We start from the raw sequence: 19,917 nt of genomic DNA on the forward strand, positions 1-19,917 counted from the left end.
TCAGCTACTTCATCAATGGCCTTCATCCATTATAGGATCAGGTGGGATATTTGCTCTTATGATTACTCTGTTCAGTCCAATTTGCAATTCCTCAGCTACTATAGCAGTCTGTGTGTGTGCATGCAACAAGATTTGGACAGCATTCAGGTTTGGGCTTAGTGGAAAACAACATTCATGACTATCTCCAATGACAGAATCTAATCATTACCCCTTTGATGTTCAATGGCATTACCAATTAATTCTCCACCATTAACATGCTGTTGGGGATGGGCATTTGGGAGTGGGGGTGGGGTGGGGTGCGATGTGGTTGACTAGCTATAGATACTGGGCACACAATAGCAACTCAGCAGCTGGGAATTCTGCAGCCAGCAATGCACCATCTGACTCTACAAAACCTGCCAACTATCTACAAGACACAAGTCAGGAGTGTGATAGAATACTCTCCACTTGCCTAGATGATTGCAGCTCCAATAATACTTGGGAAGCTTGACACCATCCAAGACAAAGCACTTTACTTGATTGGTACCCCACCCACTACTTTAAACATTCACTTCTTCACCACCAAAGCACAGTGGCAGCATTGTGTACCATCTTCAAGATGCAACTTACCAATTCCCATTCAACAGCACCTTTCAAACCAATGATCTCTACCACCCAGAAGGCCAAGAGCAAAAGACACATGAGACACGACCATCTATAGTTTGAAGCTGTCCACCAAGCCATGCACATCATTCTGGCTTAGATCTATATCACTGCTCCATCACTGTCACTGGGTCAAAAGCCTGGAACTACCATCCTCACAGCACAGTGGGTGTACCTACACCAAATGAACTGAAATGATTCAACACCACCTTTGGAAGGGCAATTAGGTGTGGGCAACAAATATTTGTCTTCCCAGCAATGCTCACACCCATGAACTAATTTTTAGAATATTGACAATCTTTCATCACCTGTGTCAGACAACATAATAATGAATCAAAATATTTTACAGTGTTCGACCTTTAAAATATACTTTCTCCTAAAACACACCCATGTTTTTAAACTGTGTATGTTGCAATTAGGCTGCTATGGTGCATTATATTCCTGATTCTTTGTTTTTTCTTTTAAAAAACATGCATCACGAAATAAGTCTGCCAAAACTTATTTCAGCAGGCTTGTATATCTACTTTCTTTGAAGTCTAGCTATATTCACAGCATACACAAGTCAGATAAAAATGAAGTACAAATAGACCTCAAAAGGAATTTAAAGAAAACAGGTGCTTCCAAAACAACTACAACTCTTACCTTTTGCAAACTGGTGGGATTCAGCTGTGTTTTGTCGATAATTTTTATTGCAACCTAGAAAAACAACATTTAGAAAGTATGAATAAAAACTTGACTTTTTTAAATTAATATAATGTTTTAGTTATGCAACTTTGGTTTCTGTTAATTGGAAATCAGAAGAGTACAACAGGAAGCCAGTTGAGTCATAGAGTCAGAGGTTTACAGCATGGATACAGGCCCTCCGGCCCAACTTGTCCATGCTGCCCTTTTTTTTAAAACCCCTAAGCTAGTCCCAATTGCCCGCGTTTGGCCCACATCCCTCTATACCCATCTTACCCATGTAACTGTCTAAATACTTTTTAAAAGGCAAAATTGTGCCCACCTCTGGCAGCTTGTTCCAGACACTCACCACCCTCTGTGAGAAAAAATTGCCCCTCTGGACCCTTTTGTATTGCTCCCCTCTCACTTTAAACCTATGCCCTCTAGTTTTAGACTCCCCCACCTTTGGGAAAAGATATTGACTATCTAGCTATAATAAATGTATACAGTCTCAATTTCTATCCTGAGATACATTGCATACATAGACAGGTTTTGCTGCTAGAAAAGTGTTTAATAAAAAAATTACATTTTAACCAAGATACAAATGTGAACATTTCAAAACACATTTTGTAGCTATACAGTGCTAAAAAGATGTATAGGTGTGCCGCTGCTAATAGTGGTGGTAATTTAAGAAGCGAAAGAGATTCTGTGTCATGGGTACAAAATTGTGTTTAGCAGCAAAGAAAAGTAGTTGCAGCTAAAAATTTGGAAAAGGAATGGAGTTGTTCTGCATTTCATCAAAATGTGGCTAATAAAATTAAGAGCAGCTGCATTTGAAGCATTGTATCCTAACCAAATAACAAAAAACTTATAAAGGAATGAAAAATGCTAGGATCTAATTACTAGAGCATAAGAATACCAGTTTATTTATTTTTATTCATTCGTGGGACATGGGCATCACTGGCTAGCTGGCCAGCATTTATTGAAGTCATACCAAGGTTTTGTAATGTATTGGTTAAACTCTGATAATATCACACACAGTTTTGGTTACCACATCATGAACAGTGTTCTGTAATTGCATAACAAAACAGAAAAATTGAAATATATAGATGTTACAACACACAAACCGGCCATTGGGCCGAACCGTTCTTGGTGATTTTTACCCTCCATGTGAGTAGATAGTTCCCATTTTTCTTCATCTGCAGATCTAAACTAATTTTGAATGCTTCAACCACTGACCCAGGAAGTGAAGTCCACAGCCTCACAGTTATGCATGAAGGAGCTCTCCTGCCCTCTTTTATAAATCTCATATCAATGGCCTCACACTCTTGTCACCTACTGGAAACAGTCCACCACTTTTGATACTATTATAATTTTGAACACTTTATCATGCAATAAATGTGTTGTTCTAATGAAAAAAGAATTACCAGGTGCCGCTTTGCAATGTTACTTCCTCATAACATGCAGCAACCTACTGAATCTGTATTGTACCCACCCAAGTCTTAATAACTTTCCTATATCATGGTGCACAATTTTCATCCTTAGTCAAGATTAGGGAAGCTGGTACTGGTGGCAGTAATTTGAGGTAGTAAGTTTAACGAAACCTAACAGGGTGGCTCAGTGGCTAGCACTGCTGCCTCATTGTGCCAGGAGCCTGGGCTCAATTCTGGCCTTGGGTGACTATGTGGGTTTGCATGCTCTCCTCCTGTTTGCATGGGTTTCCTCCGGCTGCTCCGGTTTCCTCCCACAGCCCAAAGATGTGCAGATTAGGTGAATTTGCCTTGGTAAATATGCGGGATTACAGGGATAGGGCAGACTCGGAGAGTCAGTGCAGACTCAATGGGCCGAATGGCCTCCTTCTGCATAGCTGGTATTCTATAGTTCTGCATCAGCACATTGTCATCTCAATTAATTCTTTCCCACCATCTCCTGAAATTAAGTACAGTAAAATAGACAAATATTATCAAATACTTGTGGCCTCAACACTCAGCTTTGCCTAGGGTATTGAATCACAGGGGCATATCCTATCCTTACTATATATCATGAGTTTACCCTTACTTTATGTCTGTAAACATTTTCTGCAGGAGAAACCCTAGCCCATTCTCCCTTCCCAAACCGAAGGGTGCTGAGGCCAATCACTAATCCAAATGAAAACAAACAACCTCAGCAGGGACCAGAGTTTGAGCCTGGGACCTTCCTGACCTGTACGACTCAACTGCTCAGTGGAATAACTGCAAGCCAATCAAGAAAAAGAGGAATCCCAAATTTAGATAATTACTTCAAAGGACACGAGTGGGACTTGTGACTGAAAGTTGATAAAAAGTTCAAATAAATCAACTATGGCAATGAATATTTTTCCAGACTGGAGGGATTTAACAATAGCCTGCATCAAATAACTAACAAAGAGTTTAAAATTAATTACCCCTCATCACAAAGTAAACAAGAATGACACATTTATTTATTTAGCGCCTTTCAAGGACATCCCAAAACAATTTGACACAGAAGTACTTTTGTAGTGCAATCATTATTGTAATGCAATATCAAAGTGTTATTGGGAAATGGTACATCCTACCAAAAAGCAATGATTGAAGCTGCATTATACTTTTTAATAGGGAAGTTGATAAACATTGAAAAACAAAAGTAATGTGAAAGGACAGGCAAAAGGCACATTGTCATCTCAATTAATTCTTTCCCACCATCTCCTGAAATTAAGTACAGTAAAATAGACAAATATTATCAAATACTTGTACATTGCTCAGTGGCCACTTTTAACATATTAGGCCTCAACACTCAGCTTTGCCTTGGGTATTGAATCACAGGGGCATATCCTATCCTTACTATATATCATGAGTTTACCCTTACTTTATGTCTGTAAACATTTTCTGCAGGAGAAACCCTAGCCCATTCTCCCTTCCCAAACCGAAGGTTTCCCTATTAAAAAGATAGCGAGGCTTGACACATTTATCCGCAGCATTTCTAGATCACAGGCTGAGATAGCTGAAGGATTTTCAACTGATGATAGTCCTGAGTGGGAATAAACAGTGTGTCAGATGTGAAGGGTGTGAGCTAAGACTGAAAGATTTTCCAGAGGTTAGGTATGGTAAAGCTGTAAAGGATTTTTTTTTTGCATTCACTCACGGAATATTTAGGGATACTGAAACGGTCAGCATTTATTGTCCATTCCCAATTAACCTTGAAACAGTGGTGGTCAACTGCCTTTCTGAATACAATTGAGTGGCTTGTGGGACCATTTTAAAGGAGTTGAGATTTAACCACATTGTTATGAGTCTTGAGTTACATATAGGCCATACTGGGTAAGACTGCCTTTACTGAAGGATTGTAATGAACCAGATGGATTTTGATGACAATTCTGAGGTTTCATGATTACCATTATGAATACTACTAGCTATATATATATTTCACATAATTGAATTTAAATTCCCCAGGTGCCAATGCAGGATTTGAAATCAGGGAGGCGATTCTCCCATCCCGCTGCGCTAATTTTTTACATTGGTCAGGAGGCCAGCGATCGGGCCATGGGGGTTGCTCAGCACTATGCTGCTGGCCTCCTGGGCAGGGAGGCCCACAGTTCTGGAGTGAATCGCGCGAGTCCTCTCTGCAGTGCACAGAATGTGAGAGATTCATTTTGAAATTCCCGCTGAAAAAACCAACACGATTTACACCAGTTTTCACGCGAATCCGACACTTAGAATTTTTTTTTTAGGAGAATTCCGGCCCAGATCGCTGAATCATTAGTAGTCAGTGACATAACCACTATGCTACTATACTCTGAACTTTGCAAACAGGCATGGCAATTTCCAAGTTAGTGTAAGGAGACAGCAAGAACAGTGAAGGCGAACAAAGATGAGGGCAATATGTGCTCAGTGCAGGATAGAACAGAGTGGAGTTATGGATAAATTGGAGTTTATGAAATTTGGAGGCTAGCAATTAACGTTTTGGAGAAGCTGAACTTGAGGTGGCAAAGGCATTAATGGGGTGGGGGGGTTCAGTTGAGTCTAAGGAGAGTTGAAAATAATGACAGATGGTGTAATTAATGTGAACATTAGAACTTTTGGTCATGTCCAGAATATGTGGCCAGTACCTCAGGTCAGGGTCCAAAAAAGCTCAACTTAGACCTTTCTTTCACTAAACTGTTTTAAAACAGAGGTTTAGGGAGTGTTCTACCAACACCTTTTGAAGATAGCACATTTAAAATTTTGAAAATTTATTTAAAAGTGTAAATGAAAATATTTCAGTATTTGGCTGGATATACTCAACTCCACAAGGTCAGTTTCCACAAACTCCATCATAATGGGAGGTGCCAAGTGAAAGGTATGCACTTCCTCATAGGCAAGATGAGGAAACAGAAAAGGCCACTCAAGGCAGCTTATACATATTTCCTAAAGGTTGATTTAAGACCAGCAGAGGCACAGAAGCATTTGCTATCAAGTCAGGAAATAGTGTGTCAAAATTTAAAAATAAGAACTAATAAAGTAACAATTCAACCCGTGGAGGTGGAACATACTAAAAATCAAACTCAATAAACTAGGCCATTGCAGATTACTTACCTCTCTTCCAGTGAGGATATGTCTAGCCAGCTTCACCTTGGCGAAGTTCCCTTTGCCGATGGTTTTTAGAAGCCTATAGTTTCCTATGTGCGGTTGCTCATCAACGCATGATGTAATTGAATTCCGGCATCGAGCTCCCCCCGAGCGGGTTGACCGAGAAGAAACTTCTGAGCGGCCATCCATATGAGAAGTGTGCTGATGTGAAGGAACAAGGATATTAGTTTAAAAGCTTCAGGACTTTTAAATCAAAAGAAACCCAGGTTCAAAACCTAGGTTCTAAAGTTTATGGCATTAAAATGTGAGTGCTTACTGCATTGTTGACATGCACTTTAAAAACAAAACCTTTTGATCCAAACTGAACCCAACATGAAATTACCTCTTCATTCAAGCTTCTGATCTGCTCTTCGTAGGAGAAATTTAAAAATTCTGCAATATGTCAGTTTTATAATAAACATAAAATATCTTTGCCAGAATTAAGAGAGGCCTTTTGAAGCATGGAACGTGCATTTTTTCTTTCATTCATTCATGGGACATGAGCATCACTCGCTGGCCAGCATTCTATTGCCCGTCCCTAGTTGCCCTTGGGGGACAACTTCAAGTCAACCACATTGCTGTGGCTCTGGAGTCCCATGTAGGTCAGGCTAGGTAAGGATGGCAGATTAGGACATTAGTGAAGCGATGGGTTTTTCTGACAATCAGCAATGGTTTCATGGTCATCAGTCGACTCTTAATTCCAGATTTTTTTTTATTGAATTCAAATTCCACCACCTGCCTTGGTGGGATTCAAACCCGCGTCCCCAGAACATTAGCTGGGTTTCTGGATTAATAGTCTAGTGATAATACCACTGGGCCATCACCTCCCCATTACAAAGCTATGACTGAAGTTTAATGTGCAAATACTAAAATGCAATACAGAAAGATGGCAGTGCAATCAATTACCTAACGATGTTACAAAAACTTAACATTTTTATAGCAATCTTAGTATGATGAGGTATCTTCAAATAATTTTTTAAAGATGGCTGACAATGAAATGGGGCAAGTACCGGAAGAGTCTTAAGACATTTAAAAACTGTAGTAAGACAGAGGCGGGGGAAAGAGCTCCTGTGTTCTAGAAGCTGTCAATGTAGAATGTGGAGTACTACATTGGATTAGTTCACCAGTAGAGGAAGCATGGGTCAACATGATGGAGCATTTTAAAAGGAGATCATGAGGATCTTTATAATCAACTTGCTTGGTTATAAGAAACTTGACAAGAATGGCATTGGGCAAGGAGAGGCAGTGTGTTTTGCAGCAGTTATAATTTGTGAAAATGGAGATGGGCAAGAATGGCAAGGAGATAAACAGGGTCTGCATTAAAGTTTCAGCATAGAGAAAAAGATTAGGTGATATTTTGGCATCTTTACGGTTATGTACAGTTTTTAAAATGTATTCTTTCACAGGATGAGAGCTTCACTGGCAAGGCCAGCACTTGTTGCCCATCCCTAATTGAACTGAGTGGCTGGCTAGGTCATTTCAGAGAGCAGTTAAGAATCAACTACATTGCTGCGGGTCTGGAGTCACATTTAGGCCACACAAGGCACGAATAGCAGATTTCCTTCTCTAAAAGGCTTAGAGAACCAGATCAGTTTTTCTGACAATCAATGATAGTTTCATGGTCTGCTGAGACCAGCTTTCAATTCCAGTTTTATCAATTGATTTTAATGTGTACTATTCTTGGGCCTCTGGATTACTTGTTTAGCGACATTATCACTAATGTCATCAATGTCTCCTCTATCATCTCAGAAGGCTGAAAAATGTCACTTAACTGGATGAATTGATACAGCCTAATATTACTATTAGATTTATTTAGATAAAATTGGTTAAGAGAAAGAAAATTTGTATCTGTAAAAATTTACAAAACTAGAGAGCTCTTCCAAAGTCCTGGCCAGCATTTATCACTCAATCAACATTACTGAAACAGATTAGGTCATCATTTACCTCATTGCTGTTAGGAGGACCTTGTTGTGACAAATCAGCTGGCACATTCCCCACCATTATAAGTAACTACACTTCAGAAGTTGAAGCACTATATAGACACACACATCACATATATCATACACATACTCAACATAAGAAAACATTGCTAAAATTGTGTACTATCCCTGGGAAACTCTTTCAAAACAGACTTCAATGTGACAAGATTATGTTTTTTGCAAAATTCCTTTTTCTCTACCTTTACACAATAGAAGCTAAGATTAATTCATCACCTTAAATAAACCAAACTACTAGCAGCACCAGTAAATCATCTAAAATTTATTCCACCACTACCAATGATGAGCACATAATCTTAAAGTGGCTCAGCTCTTGCCTCTCGTTCAAAGGTTGTGGGTTCAAGCCCATTTTTTCTAAAGAGCGCTCCCAATGCCCTGCAAAACATTCATTTCACAACAATTCACTATACAGTCACATTACTATTTGTAAGAGCTGCTGTGTGCAAATTGCCTGCCACAAAACAAAGTGACTATACTTCAGAATTAATTCATTGGCTGAAAAGCACTTTGGGTCTTGACAATGTGAATGCATACATGGAAATTTTTCACCTCTGTATCATATATCTCAATGTTCTCCAGACAAAATAAATTTGCAAGGACAAAACCTGCAATTGCACTCTTTAATGTTTTTGCAGTTGAAACGGACAATTATACAAACACCCATTATGCTTTAATCAACTTATGATGACAATACATATGGTTATAATTGCAAACTAGTTTATACTAGCATCAGAACCAACACACTTTAGTGCCCCTTAAAATCCTCAGTACATAAAAGTAGCTTTTGAATTAACAGTGGAACTTGTTGTTGAAATCAACCTTCCAGTAACGTAATTAGAGATTGATCATTTTCAAGTCTATGAGGAATACACAATGTATACAACTCCAAGTATTCACTTCTGATCTCAATACTTATAAGAGGCATGCTCTCCTATTTTAAAAGATGAAGGCCAGTAGCAAAAATTGTGGGGGCTTTAAAAGTTTAGCTCTTAACTATGATACCACTCCTTAACAAATATGTTTTAATTCGCCTAGTACACTCTGAAACCTTGACGAGATATAACAATGAGCTTTAAATAAACTGGTTGCCATTCAATTCTTCTTTTTAACAGCCAATTCCATAAAAGTGAACAGCCGCTCACTTGACACTCAGTCGAATCTAACGCCTCCGCGATGCGCCCTGACACCTGTCAGCTCCCCGATGCAATGTTGACACAGTGTGGGGTGGGGGAAAGAAAAAGACGCACGCAAATCTTATAGGTGCTGGATGTGAACTAGTTAAGACTGGAACACCCCCAAATCTTCTCCAGGGGGGGAAAAAAAAGCTTTTCATAAGAACCCACAACCATTGCAGTTGGCCGGCAGGACAATTTGCAAACCGCAGTCCAAGTTCATTCGATGACCAAGGCCAAGTTGGGCATTTGCAGTCTTCTCAAGTTGCCTGGGGTACTCCATCATGCCCCCCACCCCCTCCCTCTCCGTCCCTTTGCCTGGGCTCCCTTTTCACTCTAATAAAGACTACTTACATGCTCGGTTTCGCGTTCATTCACTGTCGGTAATGGCGTTCGAGTAGACATTTTGTTTTCTTTTCTTTTTTTTTGTCCTTCCTCCTAGTTTCTAATTTAGCACCGTTGCCCGAATAACTGCAGGAGGCTCGATCCCACGGTACATGAGTGGCGAAATGTCCCACAAGCAACGGGCTTCAGCTGCAGTCGGCCCCGGTGGTCTCTGTGGTGATCTTGCACCGAGTGACATCCAGCAGCAGCAGCGTCCACACGCCTAGTCAAGCCGAATATCCTTTAGATCCATCTCTCTCTGCCCACCCCCCGCCCGCCCGCCCGCCCACATCTAGATAACGTGCAAAAGGGATTGAGGAGATATTCCAGTGCAATTGTTTCCCGAGTGCCGAGCTCCTACCGCCCGGACCGCCGCTGTCCCGGACACTCACTTCCCACAGCCTCAATAACAAGGCCCGGCCAAAGGAGGGACCGGGACCGGCACACAGCTTCTTCCCGGCTCCGGACGCCAAAGACGGGACGTTTGAGACGCCGCTCCTCGCCCTCTAACATGGAGACTACCGGGGGGGGGGGGGGGTCGGAGCCTGGAGGAAGGGTTAGTGGGGAGGGGAAAGAAGAGAAGGGGGGGAGGGGGATTTTTAAAAAAGGGGTTGACCGGGGGGAGGTGGGGGGGAGGGAGGGCTCCCGGTGAAAATGGCCGACCCGCTGCTCCGACTGCTCGCCAAGCCCAGGGCAAGCGGCAGGAAGCGCGTCAGCCGCCCGCCGGCTGCCGGGAGCGGAAAAGGGGCGGCCGGAGGCGGTTGGGGAGGGGAGAGGTGGGGAGGGGTCGATCGGTAGGTAGGTGAGAGCCAGGGGGGGGAGGAGGAGGAGGCCGGGACGGGACTGGGCCGCACTGCGTCAGGGAAACCTCACACTGACAGGCAGCTTAACCGAGTGACAGAACCTGGCCCCAGACCAACAGCATCCTCCCTCAACACAGCCTCCAAGTTTATTTATTAGTGTCACAAGTAGGCTTACATTAACACTGCAATGAAGTTACTGTGAAAATCCCCTAGTCGCCACACTCCGCCACCTGTTCGGGTACACTGGCTATGCTAAATTCTCCCTCAATGCACCCTAACCAGCACGTCTTTCGGACTGTGGGAGGAAACCGGAGCACCACCAGAGGAAACCCACGGGGAGAACGTGCAAACTCCACACAGACAGTGACCCAAGGCTGGAATTGAACCCGGGTCCTTGGCGCTGTGAAGCAGCAGTAGTGCTAAGTACTGAGCCGCTGTGCCACAGAGACACAACATCAGTCCCCGGGGAAAGGCCACCAGCCCCCAGGGAAAGGACATCAGCCCTGGGGACAGGGCCATCAACACTTGGGGGGGGGGGGGGGGAAGAGTCCACCCGTCACAGCCTCTCACTAAATTAGGTCGGTTCATTGATTCCTTGGACTATCCAGAGATGTGAATGCAACCCGCCCAATTATATGGACATGTGGCTATTTTTAAAACTGGCTACCTTTTCTCTTCTCCTCTCGCACCCCTGGCACAGAAATTATATATAAATATAATATCAGTGTCATCGCTATGCCTCCAATCTTATTTTTAGCTATGCTGGTGTCTGCTCTTTTTTAACCAAATAAGTTGACACTGAGTGTAAATCCGTTTGAATCAACTGAGCTCGGTTGGATTCTCAGTAAAATGGCTCATAAACAGACTATTTTTAAGCTAAGTTGGTGAGACTCACTGGATCGGATCAGATTAGCCTATTGTGCCCAGTATTCGTTTAATCTAACATTGTAATATCTAGGTCACCTCTCAGTTGGTTCCTTTTAATGTTGATAAATCCATATTTCTCTAATTGGTCCGCATGCCTCAGTACTCTGACGGATAGTTCTTACTTGTATTACCTCCAACAAATCGCACTCATTTAATACCTTTGACACAAGTGCTTCTACAGAGGCTGAATCAGCCAAAAGTGGAAACCAAGACAATGAAGGAGATATTAGGAGGGGTTAACAAAACCTTGGTCAAAGAGCTAGGTTTAGTGCGGTGGAGTGGGGGGCTTAAAGCATCAAGAGACGGAGGAGTCTAAGGAAGATCACGGAACCTAATGGTGGGGGGATGGGGTGCACCAAAGACCAGAGTCAGAAGAAGAGAATGTGGGGAGATTGTAGGACTTGAGAAGGTTAGAGAGATGGAGAGGGTTGAGGCCATGAAGAAATTTAACATGAGGATAACGGTTGGCACGGTAGCACAGTGGTTAGCACTGCTGCTTCACAGCTCCAGGATCCCGGGTTCGATTCCCGGCTCGGGTCACTGTCTGTGTGGAGTTTGCACATTCTCCTCGTGTCTGCGTGGGTTTCCTCCGGGTGCTCCGGTTTCCTCCCACAGTCCAAAGATGTGCAGGTTAGGTTGATTGGCTAGGTTAAAAATTGCCCCTTAGAGTTCTGAGATGCGTAGGTTAGCGGGATTAGCGGGTAAATATGTGGGGGTAGGGCCTGGGTGGGATTGTGGTCGGTGCAGACTCGATGGGCCGAATGGCCTCCTTCTGCACTGTAGGGTTTCTATGATTTCTATGAAATCGGAAGCATTGAGGGACTGGGAGATAATGTAGATAACAAGGGCAGGGGTACTGCTTGAGTGGAATTTTGTGTAGGGTAGGAAAAGGGTAGCAAGGTTTTGGATGAACTGAAGTTTCTGCCAAAGGAGCAGTGGCGTAGATCTAGAGGTGACAAAGGCATGTTTGGCACATCTGCCTTGGCAGGATGGCCAGAAAAGTACTTCATGTGTAGACTGATCAGGGAAATATCCTTCCATCCCCTACCTAACACCATTGAGAGAACATCATTATCACAATGACTCCTGTTCAAAGAAGACCAGTAAGATGTCTCACAACACCAGGTTAAAGTCCAACAGATTTATTTGGTAGCACAAGCCACAAGCTTTCAGAGCGCTGCCCCTTCATCAGACATCCACTCACCTGATGAAGGAGCAGCGCTCCGAAAGCTTGTGGCTTGTGCTACCAAATAAACCTGTTGGACTTTAACCTGGTGTTGAGAGACTTCTTACTGTGCTTACCCCAGTCCAACGCCAGCATCTCCACATCAAAGAAGACCACTACAGGCTTCTCAGGACAACTAGTTATGAATAAGTGCAGCCTTCCCACAAAACAAGCTTTAAAAAGACACATTGGACATTAAATTTACTAAGATTGCAAGGTCTCCATGCCAACGCTATAGTTAAGAAAACACACCAATGCCTCTACTTTCTCAGGAGGCTAAGGAAATTTGGCATGTTCACTACGACTCTCACCAACTCTTACAGATGCACCATTTAAAGCATTCTTTTCGGCTGTACCACATCTTGATATAGCTCCTGCTCTGTCCAAGACCGTAAAAACTACAAAGGGTCAGGAATGAAGCCCGGTCCATCATGCAAACCAGCTTCCCATCCATTGACTCTGTCTATACTTCCCGCTGCCTCGGAAAAGCAGCCAGCATTATCAAGGACCCCACGCACCCCAGACGTATTCTATTCCACCTTCTTCCGTCGGGGAGAAAGATATAAAAGTCTTAGGACACGTACCAACTGACTCAAGAACAGCTTTTTTCCCTGCTGCCATCAGATTTTTGAATGGACCTATCTTGGATTAGGTTGATCTTTCTCCACACCCTCGCTATGACTGTAACAGGACATTCTGCATTGTCTCCTTCTCGATGTACGGTATGCTTTGTCTATATCGCGCAAGAAACAATACTTTTCACTATACTAATACATGTGACAATAACAAATCAAATCAAAAGGTCTTGTTCAACTTCATCCCTAGTTACTTCAACACCATTCATGGATACTTACAGTGGCCATTTTCATGTACTATACACTTGCCTGCAATAAATTTAATTCAGCATTGTTCATAATATGTCCAGTTGTTTTTATTTGTTCATGCGATGTGGGCATCACTGGCTGGGCCAGCATTTATTGCTCATCCCTGAGGACAGCTTCCATGAGTTTGGAATCACATACAGGCCAGACCAGGTGAGGATGACAGATTTCCTTCCCTAAAGGACATTAGTGAACCAGGTGGGTTTTTACTACAATTGACAATGGTTTCATAGTCATCATTCGACTTTTCCAGATTTTTTTATTGAATTGAAATTTGAACCTGGATTCCCAGAGCATTACTCTGGGTCTTCTGGATTAGTTGTCAAGTGATAATAGTTCTCGATTTGCAGCCCTCACAGTTTTCCCATCATGCTGCATAACTCATTAGTGCCCGCAGTTCACTACCATGTGGACAATTTTTACAAATATATTTCCAAGATTCATCCTGAACTCTTTGAACTTAACCAGTGACCTTTAATATAAAACACTCTTAAATTTGGAAGACTAGACACTATACATTATAGGGCACTGCACTGTCTAGTGATTATCCATTGCTGAAAATAAATCAAGGAGATTGGGGCAGGTACTTCCATTCTGAAACCTCATTGCTGTTTGAAGACATTCAACCTCAACATTTACTCTTGCTAATCGACTACATTACTTTATCTGGTATTGAAGTAATCCGAAGAGTACCTCGTTGACAGCAATTGCGGCCCTTTTTTGAAAATCGACATTACATTAGCCTGTTTCGAACTTGCTGGTATAGTGTGCTGTGTCCACTGTTTTACAATGACCAGCAATGCCTCATAAATCCCCTCCATTGTTTCTTTTGAACAATCATAATGATGGCTGGTATAGGAAATAAAAATATGCGAGCGGCACGGTGGCTCAGTGGTTAGCACTGCTGCCTCACAATGCCAGGGACCCGGGTTTGATTCCTGGCTTGGGTCACTGTGTGGAGTTTGCACGTTCTCCCTGTGTCCGCATGGGTTTCCTCCAGGTACTCCGGTTTCTTCCCACAGTCCAAAGTTTTGCAGGTTAGGTGGATTGGCCATGCTAAATTGTCCGCTAGTGTCAGGGGATTAGCATGGAAAATATGTGGGGTTACGGGGATAAGACCTGGGTGGGATCGTTGTTTACTTCAATGCCAGGAGTATAGCGAATAAAGGGGATGAGCTCAGAGCGTGGATCGATGTCTGGAAGTGTGATGTGGTGGCCATTACGGAGACTTGGATGTCTCAGAGACAGGACTGGATACTCCAGGTGCCGGGATTCAGATGTTCCAGAAAGGACAGGGAGGGAGGCAAGAGAGGGGGTGGAGTGGCACTGCTGATCAGGGATAGTGTCACAGCTGTAGAGAAGGTGTATGCTGTGGAGGGATTGTCTACAGAGTCTCTGTGGGTGGAAGTTCGAAGTGGGAAGGGGTCGATCAGTTTGCTGGGAGTTTTTTATAGGCCGCCCAATAGTAACAGGGAGGTGGAGGAGCAGATAGGGAAACAGATCCTGGAGAGTTGCAATAATAGCAGAGTTGTTGTGATGGGAGACTTTAATTTCCCAAACATAGATTGGAATATCCCTAGGGTAAGGGGATTGGATGGGGAGGAATTCGTTAGGTGTGTTCAGGAGGGTTTCCTGACACAGCATGTGGACAAGCCTACAAGAGGAGAGGCTGTACTTGATCTGATACTGACCAATGAACCTGGATGGGTGTCAGATGTCTCAGTGGGAGAGCATCTTGGGGATAGCGATCATAACTCTACCTCCTTTATGCTTGCATTGGAAAAAGAGAGGATCAGGCAATCTAGAAAAGCGTTTATATGGAGTAAGGGGAAATATGAAGACATAAGGCAGCAAATTAGAGGAGTAAATTGGAAGGAGGTATTCTCAGGGAAATGTACAGAAGAGAGGTGGCAGTTTTTCAACTGTCTAGAGTTCTACAGGACAACGTTCCGAGCAGACAGGGAGGAGTTGGTAGGTTGAAGGAACCATGGTGCACGAAAGCTGCGCGGGACCTAGTCGAGAAGAAAAGGAAAGCATACAAAAGGTTCAGAGAGCTTGGCAAAGATAGGGATCTAGATGAGTATACGGCTTGTAGGAAGGGGCTAAAGAAGGAAATTAGGAGAGCCAGAAGGGGTCACGAGAAGGCCTTGGCAGGTAGGATTAAGGAACACCCTAAGGCGTGCTATAAATATGTGAAGAGTAAAAGGATGAGACGTGAAGGAATAGGGCCTATAAAAGGTGAAGGCGGGAAAATCTGTACGGAACCAGTAGAAATGGCAGAGGTGCTTAATGAGTATTTTGCCTCGGTTTTCACAGAGGAGAAGGACCTGGGTGGATGTACTGCGGGCTTGCGGTGGACTTAAAAGATTGAGTATGTGGACTTTAAGAAAGAGCTTGTGCTGGAATCTTTGAATGGCATCAAGATAGATAAGTCGCCGAGTCCGGATGGGATGTACCCCAGGTTACTGTGGGAGGTGAGGGAAGAGATTGCAGAGCCTCAGGCGATGATCTTTGCGTCGTCAATGGAGACGGGGGAGGTGCTGGAGGATTGGAGGATTGCGGATGTGGTTCCTATTTTCAAGAAGGGGAATAGGGAAAGCCCAGGAAATTACCAACCGGTAAGTCTAACCTCAGTGGTTGGTAAGCTGATGGAGAAGATCCTGAGGGACAAGATTTATGAGCATTTAGAGAGGTTTAGTATGCTCAAGAATACTCAGCATGGCTTTGTCAAAGGCAGATCATGCCTTACGAGCCTGGTGGAGTTCTTCGAAAATGTGACTAAACACATTGACGAAGGGAAAGCGGTAGATGTGGTTTATATGGATTTTAGCAAGGCGTTCGATAAGGTCCCCCATGCAAGGCTTCTAGAAAAAGTGAGAGGACATGAGATCCAAGGGGCTGCTGCCCTGTGGATCCAGAACTGGCTTGCCCAAAGGAGGCAGAGAGTGTGTATAGATGGGTCTTTTTCTAAATGGAGGACGGTCACCAGTGGTGTGCCCCAGGGATCTGTTCTGGGACCCTTGCTGTTTGTCATTTTCATAAATGACCTGGATGAGGAAGTGGAGGGATGGGTTGGTAAGTTTGCCGACGACACGAAGGTCGGTGGGGTTGTGGATAGTCTGGAGGGATGTCAGAAGTTACAGAGGGACATTGATAGGATGCAAGACTGGGCGAAGAAGTGGCAGATGGACTTCAACCCAGATAAATGCGTAGTGGTCCATTTTGGCAGGTCAAATGGGATGAAGGAGTACAATATAAAGGGAAAGACTCTTAGTACTGTAGAGGATCAGAAGGACCTTGGGGTCCGGGTCCATAGGACTCTAAAATCGGCCCCGCAGGTGGAGGAGGTGGTTAAGAAGGCGTATGGTGTGCTGGCCTCTATCAATCGAGGGATTGAGTTTAGGAGTCCGAGGATAATGATGCAGCTATATAAGACCCTCGTCAGACCCCACTTGGAATACTGTGCTCAGTTCTGGTCGCCTCATTACAGGAAGGATGTGGAAAAGATTGAAAGGGTGCAGAGGAGATTTACAAGGATGTTGCCTGGATTGAGTGGCATGCCTTATGAGGATAGGCTGAGGGAGCTCGGTCTTTTCTCCTTGGAGAGACGTAGGATGAAAGGAGACCTAATAGAGGTATATAAGATGTTGAGAGGCATAGATCGGGTGGACTCTCAGAGGCTTTTTCCCAGGGTGGAAATGACTGCTACGAGAGGACACAGGTTTAAGGTGCTGGGGGGTAGGTACAGGGGAAATGTTAGGGGGAAGTTTTTCACACAGAGGGTGGTGGGCGAGTGGAATCGGCTGCCGTCAGTGGTGGTGGAGGCAAACTCAATAGGGTCTTTTAAGAGACTCCTGGATGAGTACATGGGACTTAATAGGAGGGAGGGTTATAGGTAGGCCTAAAAGGTAGGAATATGTTCAGCACAACTTGTGGGGCCGAAGGGCCTGTTTTGTGCTGTAGTTTTTCCATGTTTCTATGTTGTCGGTGCAGGCTCGATGGGTCAAATGGTCTCATTCTGCACTTTAGGGACTCTATTCTGATGGAATAGGGCTGCTCTTGCAGCTTTCAAGTGACTAATGGCAGTTTACCCTCCACATAGCCCATGATGGGACTGGTGAATGCTGATTAGTTGCAAAAGTGGACAATGATTCCATTCCCTATTACTGACGCATAAGAAAGAGAGAGAAATAATGAATTGTTCTTCATAGAGTTTAATGATCATAACCACTGAATACTGGGTAAAATATTATTTCAGCCCTATTCAGAATCACTGGCCATCATGATATTTCGCACCTCAGCTCGGAAGATATCAAAGTGTCAGAAAGGATTAACACAAGCTCCAATTTTAATTCAGAGTGGGAATCAGGTAGGTAGTGCTCAATAGGGGTGGTAAACTGTTCTGAACCTGACAGAAGCACGGGTGTCCTTAACTCACGGACTTCGTCAGCACGTCCTCAGTTGGTTGCCTACCTGAAACTAATGGGAAATGTTGTCTAGGCAGCAGGAGGCTTGCGCCAGGGACCAAGGGATCCTGAGGCGGGGTGACGGCTTGTGGAAAATCCTGCCTATCCTGACTCCACAAGGGAAATTTATAAAAACAGTTTTAAAACATTCTTGTTCGGGCTTCCAATGACCCTGAGTAAATTTCCCACTAATTTTAATTTCACCTGGCAGGATGGCTACAATGGCTTCCCCTCACAGGGTACTAGATACAAGAGGAGTCAGGTTCCCAATAATTGCGATGTGGAGATGCCGGCGTTGGACTGGGGTAAACACAGTAAGAAGTTTAACAACACCATGTTAAAGTCCAACAGGTTTATTTGGTAGCAAAAGCCACACAAGCTTTCGGAGCTCTTAGCCCCTTCTTCAGGTGAGTGGGAATTCTGTTCACAAACAGAGCATATAAAGACACAAACTCAATTTACATGAATAATGGTTGGAATGCGAATACTTACAACTAGTTAGTTTTTGGCAGATTAGTTGTAAGTATTTGCATTCCAACCATTATTCATGTAAATTGAGTTTGTGTCTTTATATGCTCTGTTTGTGAACAGAATTCCCACTCACCTGAAGAAGGGGCTTGCAGCTCCGAAAGCTTGTGTGGCTTTTGCTACCAAATAAACCTGTTGGACTTTAACCTGGTGTTGTTAAACTTCTTACTGTCCCAATAATTGCACCAGAGACCATTCCGCATATTTTAAAGTAGGACCATTTGCTCAGGAAAACGGTTTGAAAAGTAACATTTCAAGAAAGAAACTGAATATCACTAGGTAAATCACCCGGCAATTTTAAATGCCTGCCCAGTTTTCACTTAGTGCTTGGTTAAAATTGCCCCTTTGGAATGTTATTTTGGCTCTGACAGTCGGGGCAAACAATTTGTTCATTCAGGAGGTAATTTGATATAATAGAGGAATATAAGTTTTTAAAATTCTGAACAAATTAGCTAAATTGACCTCCTTCATCGTATCGAACTTGTGTTTAGGCTGTGAACAGTGCGACAAAAATCTGATCTTGTTTTCTGTGCAGAGTACAATTCGAGTGGAACTATAACTGTCCAATAGGAAGTGCCCCATCTAGTGGCCTGGCCACGTGCTGACAAAAGTTGCTCTGTGAGGGGAAATGGGTTAGATTTTCAATTTCTTGGGCGTAAAACTGGCAGTACAGAAATGCCTCTGTTAAAGAAACAACACAAGTCTCATCTCAGTGGGAAGATTATGCCCGCAACATTAGTTTGATGCCTGGGTGGCAAATTGAAAATCTACTGCTTGAATTCAAAATGAGCCTCAAGCAACTATCGTAACTGCATTTTGAACATAATTTAACCTAAGATATCTGATCACTGCCTCTCCCCTGGAAAGGTTATGCTACTGCATTAGCATCTCATGGCACCCAAGATCATGTCTCACAAATTTGATAAGAGTTTTTTAAAGGGGTAACCAAGAAGGTAGATGAGGGCCGTGCAGTTGACGTCGTCTACTTGGACTTCAGCAACGTCTTTGACAAGGTACTGCATGGTAGGTTGTTGCATGAGGTTAAATCTCATGGGATCCAGGGTGAGGTAGCCAATTGGATACAAAATTGGCTTGAGGACGGAAGATGGAAAGTGATTGTCGAGAGTTGTTTTTCAAACTGGAGGCCTGTGACCAGCGGTGTGCCTCAGGGATCGGTACTGGGTCCACTGTTATTTATCATTTATATTAATGATTTGGATGAGAATTTAGGAGTCATGGTTAGTAAGTTTGCAGATGACACTAAGATTGGTGGCATAGTGGATAGTGAAAAAGGTTATCTAGGATTGCAATGGGATCTTGACTAATTGGGCCAGTAGGCCAATGAATGGCAGATGGAGTTTAATTTAGATAAATGTGTGGTGATGCATTTTGGTAGATCGAATCAGGGCAGGACCTACTCAGTTAATGGAAGGACGTTGGGGAGAGTTATAGAACAAAGAGATCTAGGAGTACAGGTTCATAGTTCCTTGAAAGTGGAGTCACAGGTGGACAGGGTGGTGAAGAAAGCATTTGGCATACTTGGTTTCATTGGTCAGAATATTGAATACAGGAGTTGGGACGTCTTGTCGAAGTTAATAGTAAGGCCATACTTGGAACACTGTGTACAGTTC

The 19,917-nt window shown here is 43.4% G+C and overlaps 1 protein-coding gene across 14 annotated transcripts in view; it reads right to left on the reverse strand.

Moving 5' to 3' along the window:
• The window catches only part of mark3a (MAP/microtubule affinity-regulating kinase 3a), a 157,782-nt gene extending 147,466 nt beyond the window's left edge, over nt 1-10,316 (reverse strand). For 11 of the 14 annotated variants that reach the window (XM_078234055.1, XM_078234053.1, XM_078234045.1 and 8 more), the window contains exons 1-3: nt 9,427-10,151; nt 5,871-6,065; nt 1,285-1,338 (exon numbers count right to left, since the gene is read on the reverse strand). In XM_078234055.1, the coding sequence (XP_078090181.1) occupies nt 1,285-1,338; nt 5,871-6,065; nt 9,427-9,477 (300 nt within the window). In that variant the 5' untranslated portion in view covers nt 9,478-10,151. Of the gene's footprint in view, nt 1-1,284; nt 1,339-5,870; nt 6,066-9,426 lie in introns of all 14 variants that reach the window. The other 3 variants (XM_078234048.1, XM_078234052.1, XM_078234049.1) reach the window with 3 other exon arrangements.
• Nucleotides 10,317-19,917: the final 9,601 nt, after the last annotated feature.

Source organism: Mustelus asterias, chromosome 18 (assembly GCF_964213995.1).
Source record: "Mustelus asterias chromosome 18, sMusAst1.hap1.1, whole genome shotgun sequence".
Lineage (NCBI taxonomy): Eukaryota > Metazoa > Chordata > Chondrichthyes > Carcharhiniformes > Triakidae > Mustelus > Mustelus asterias.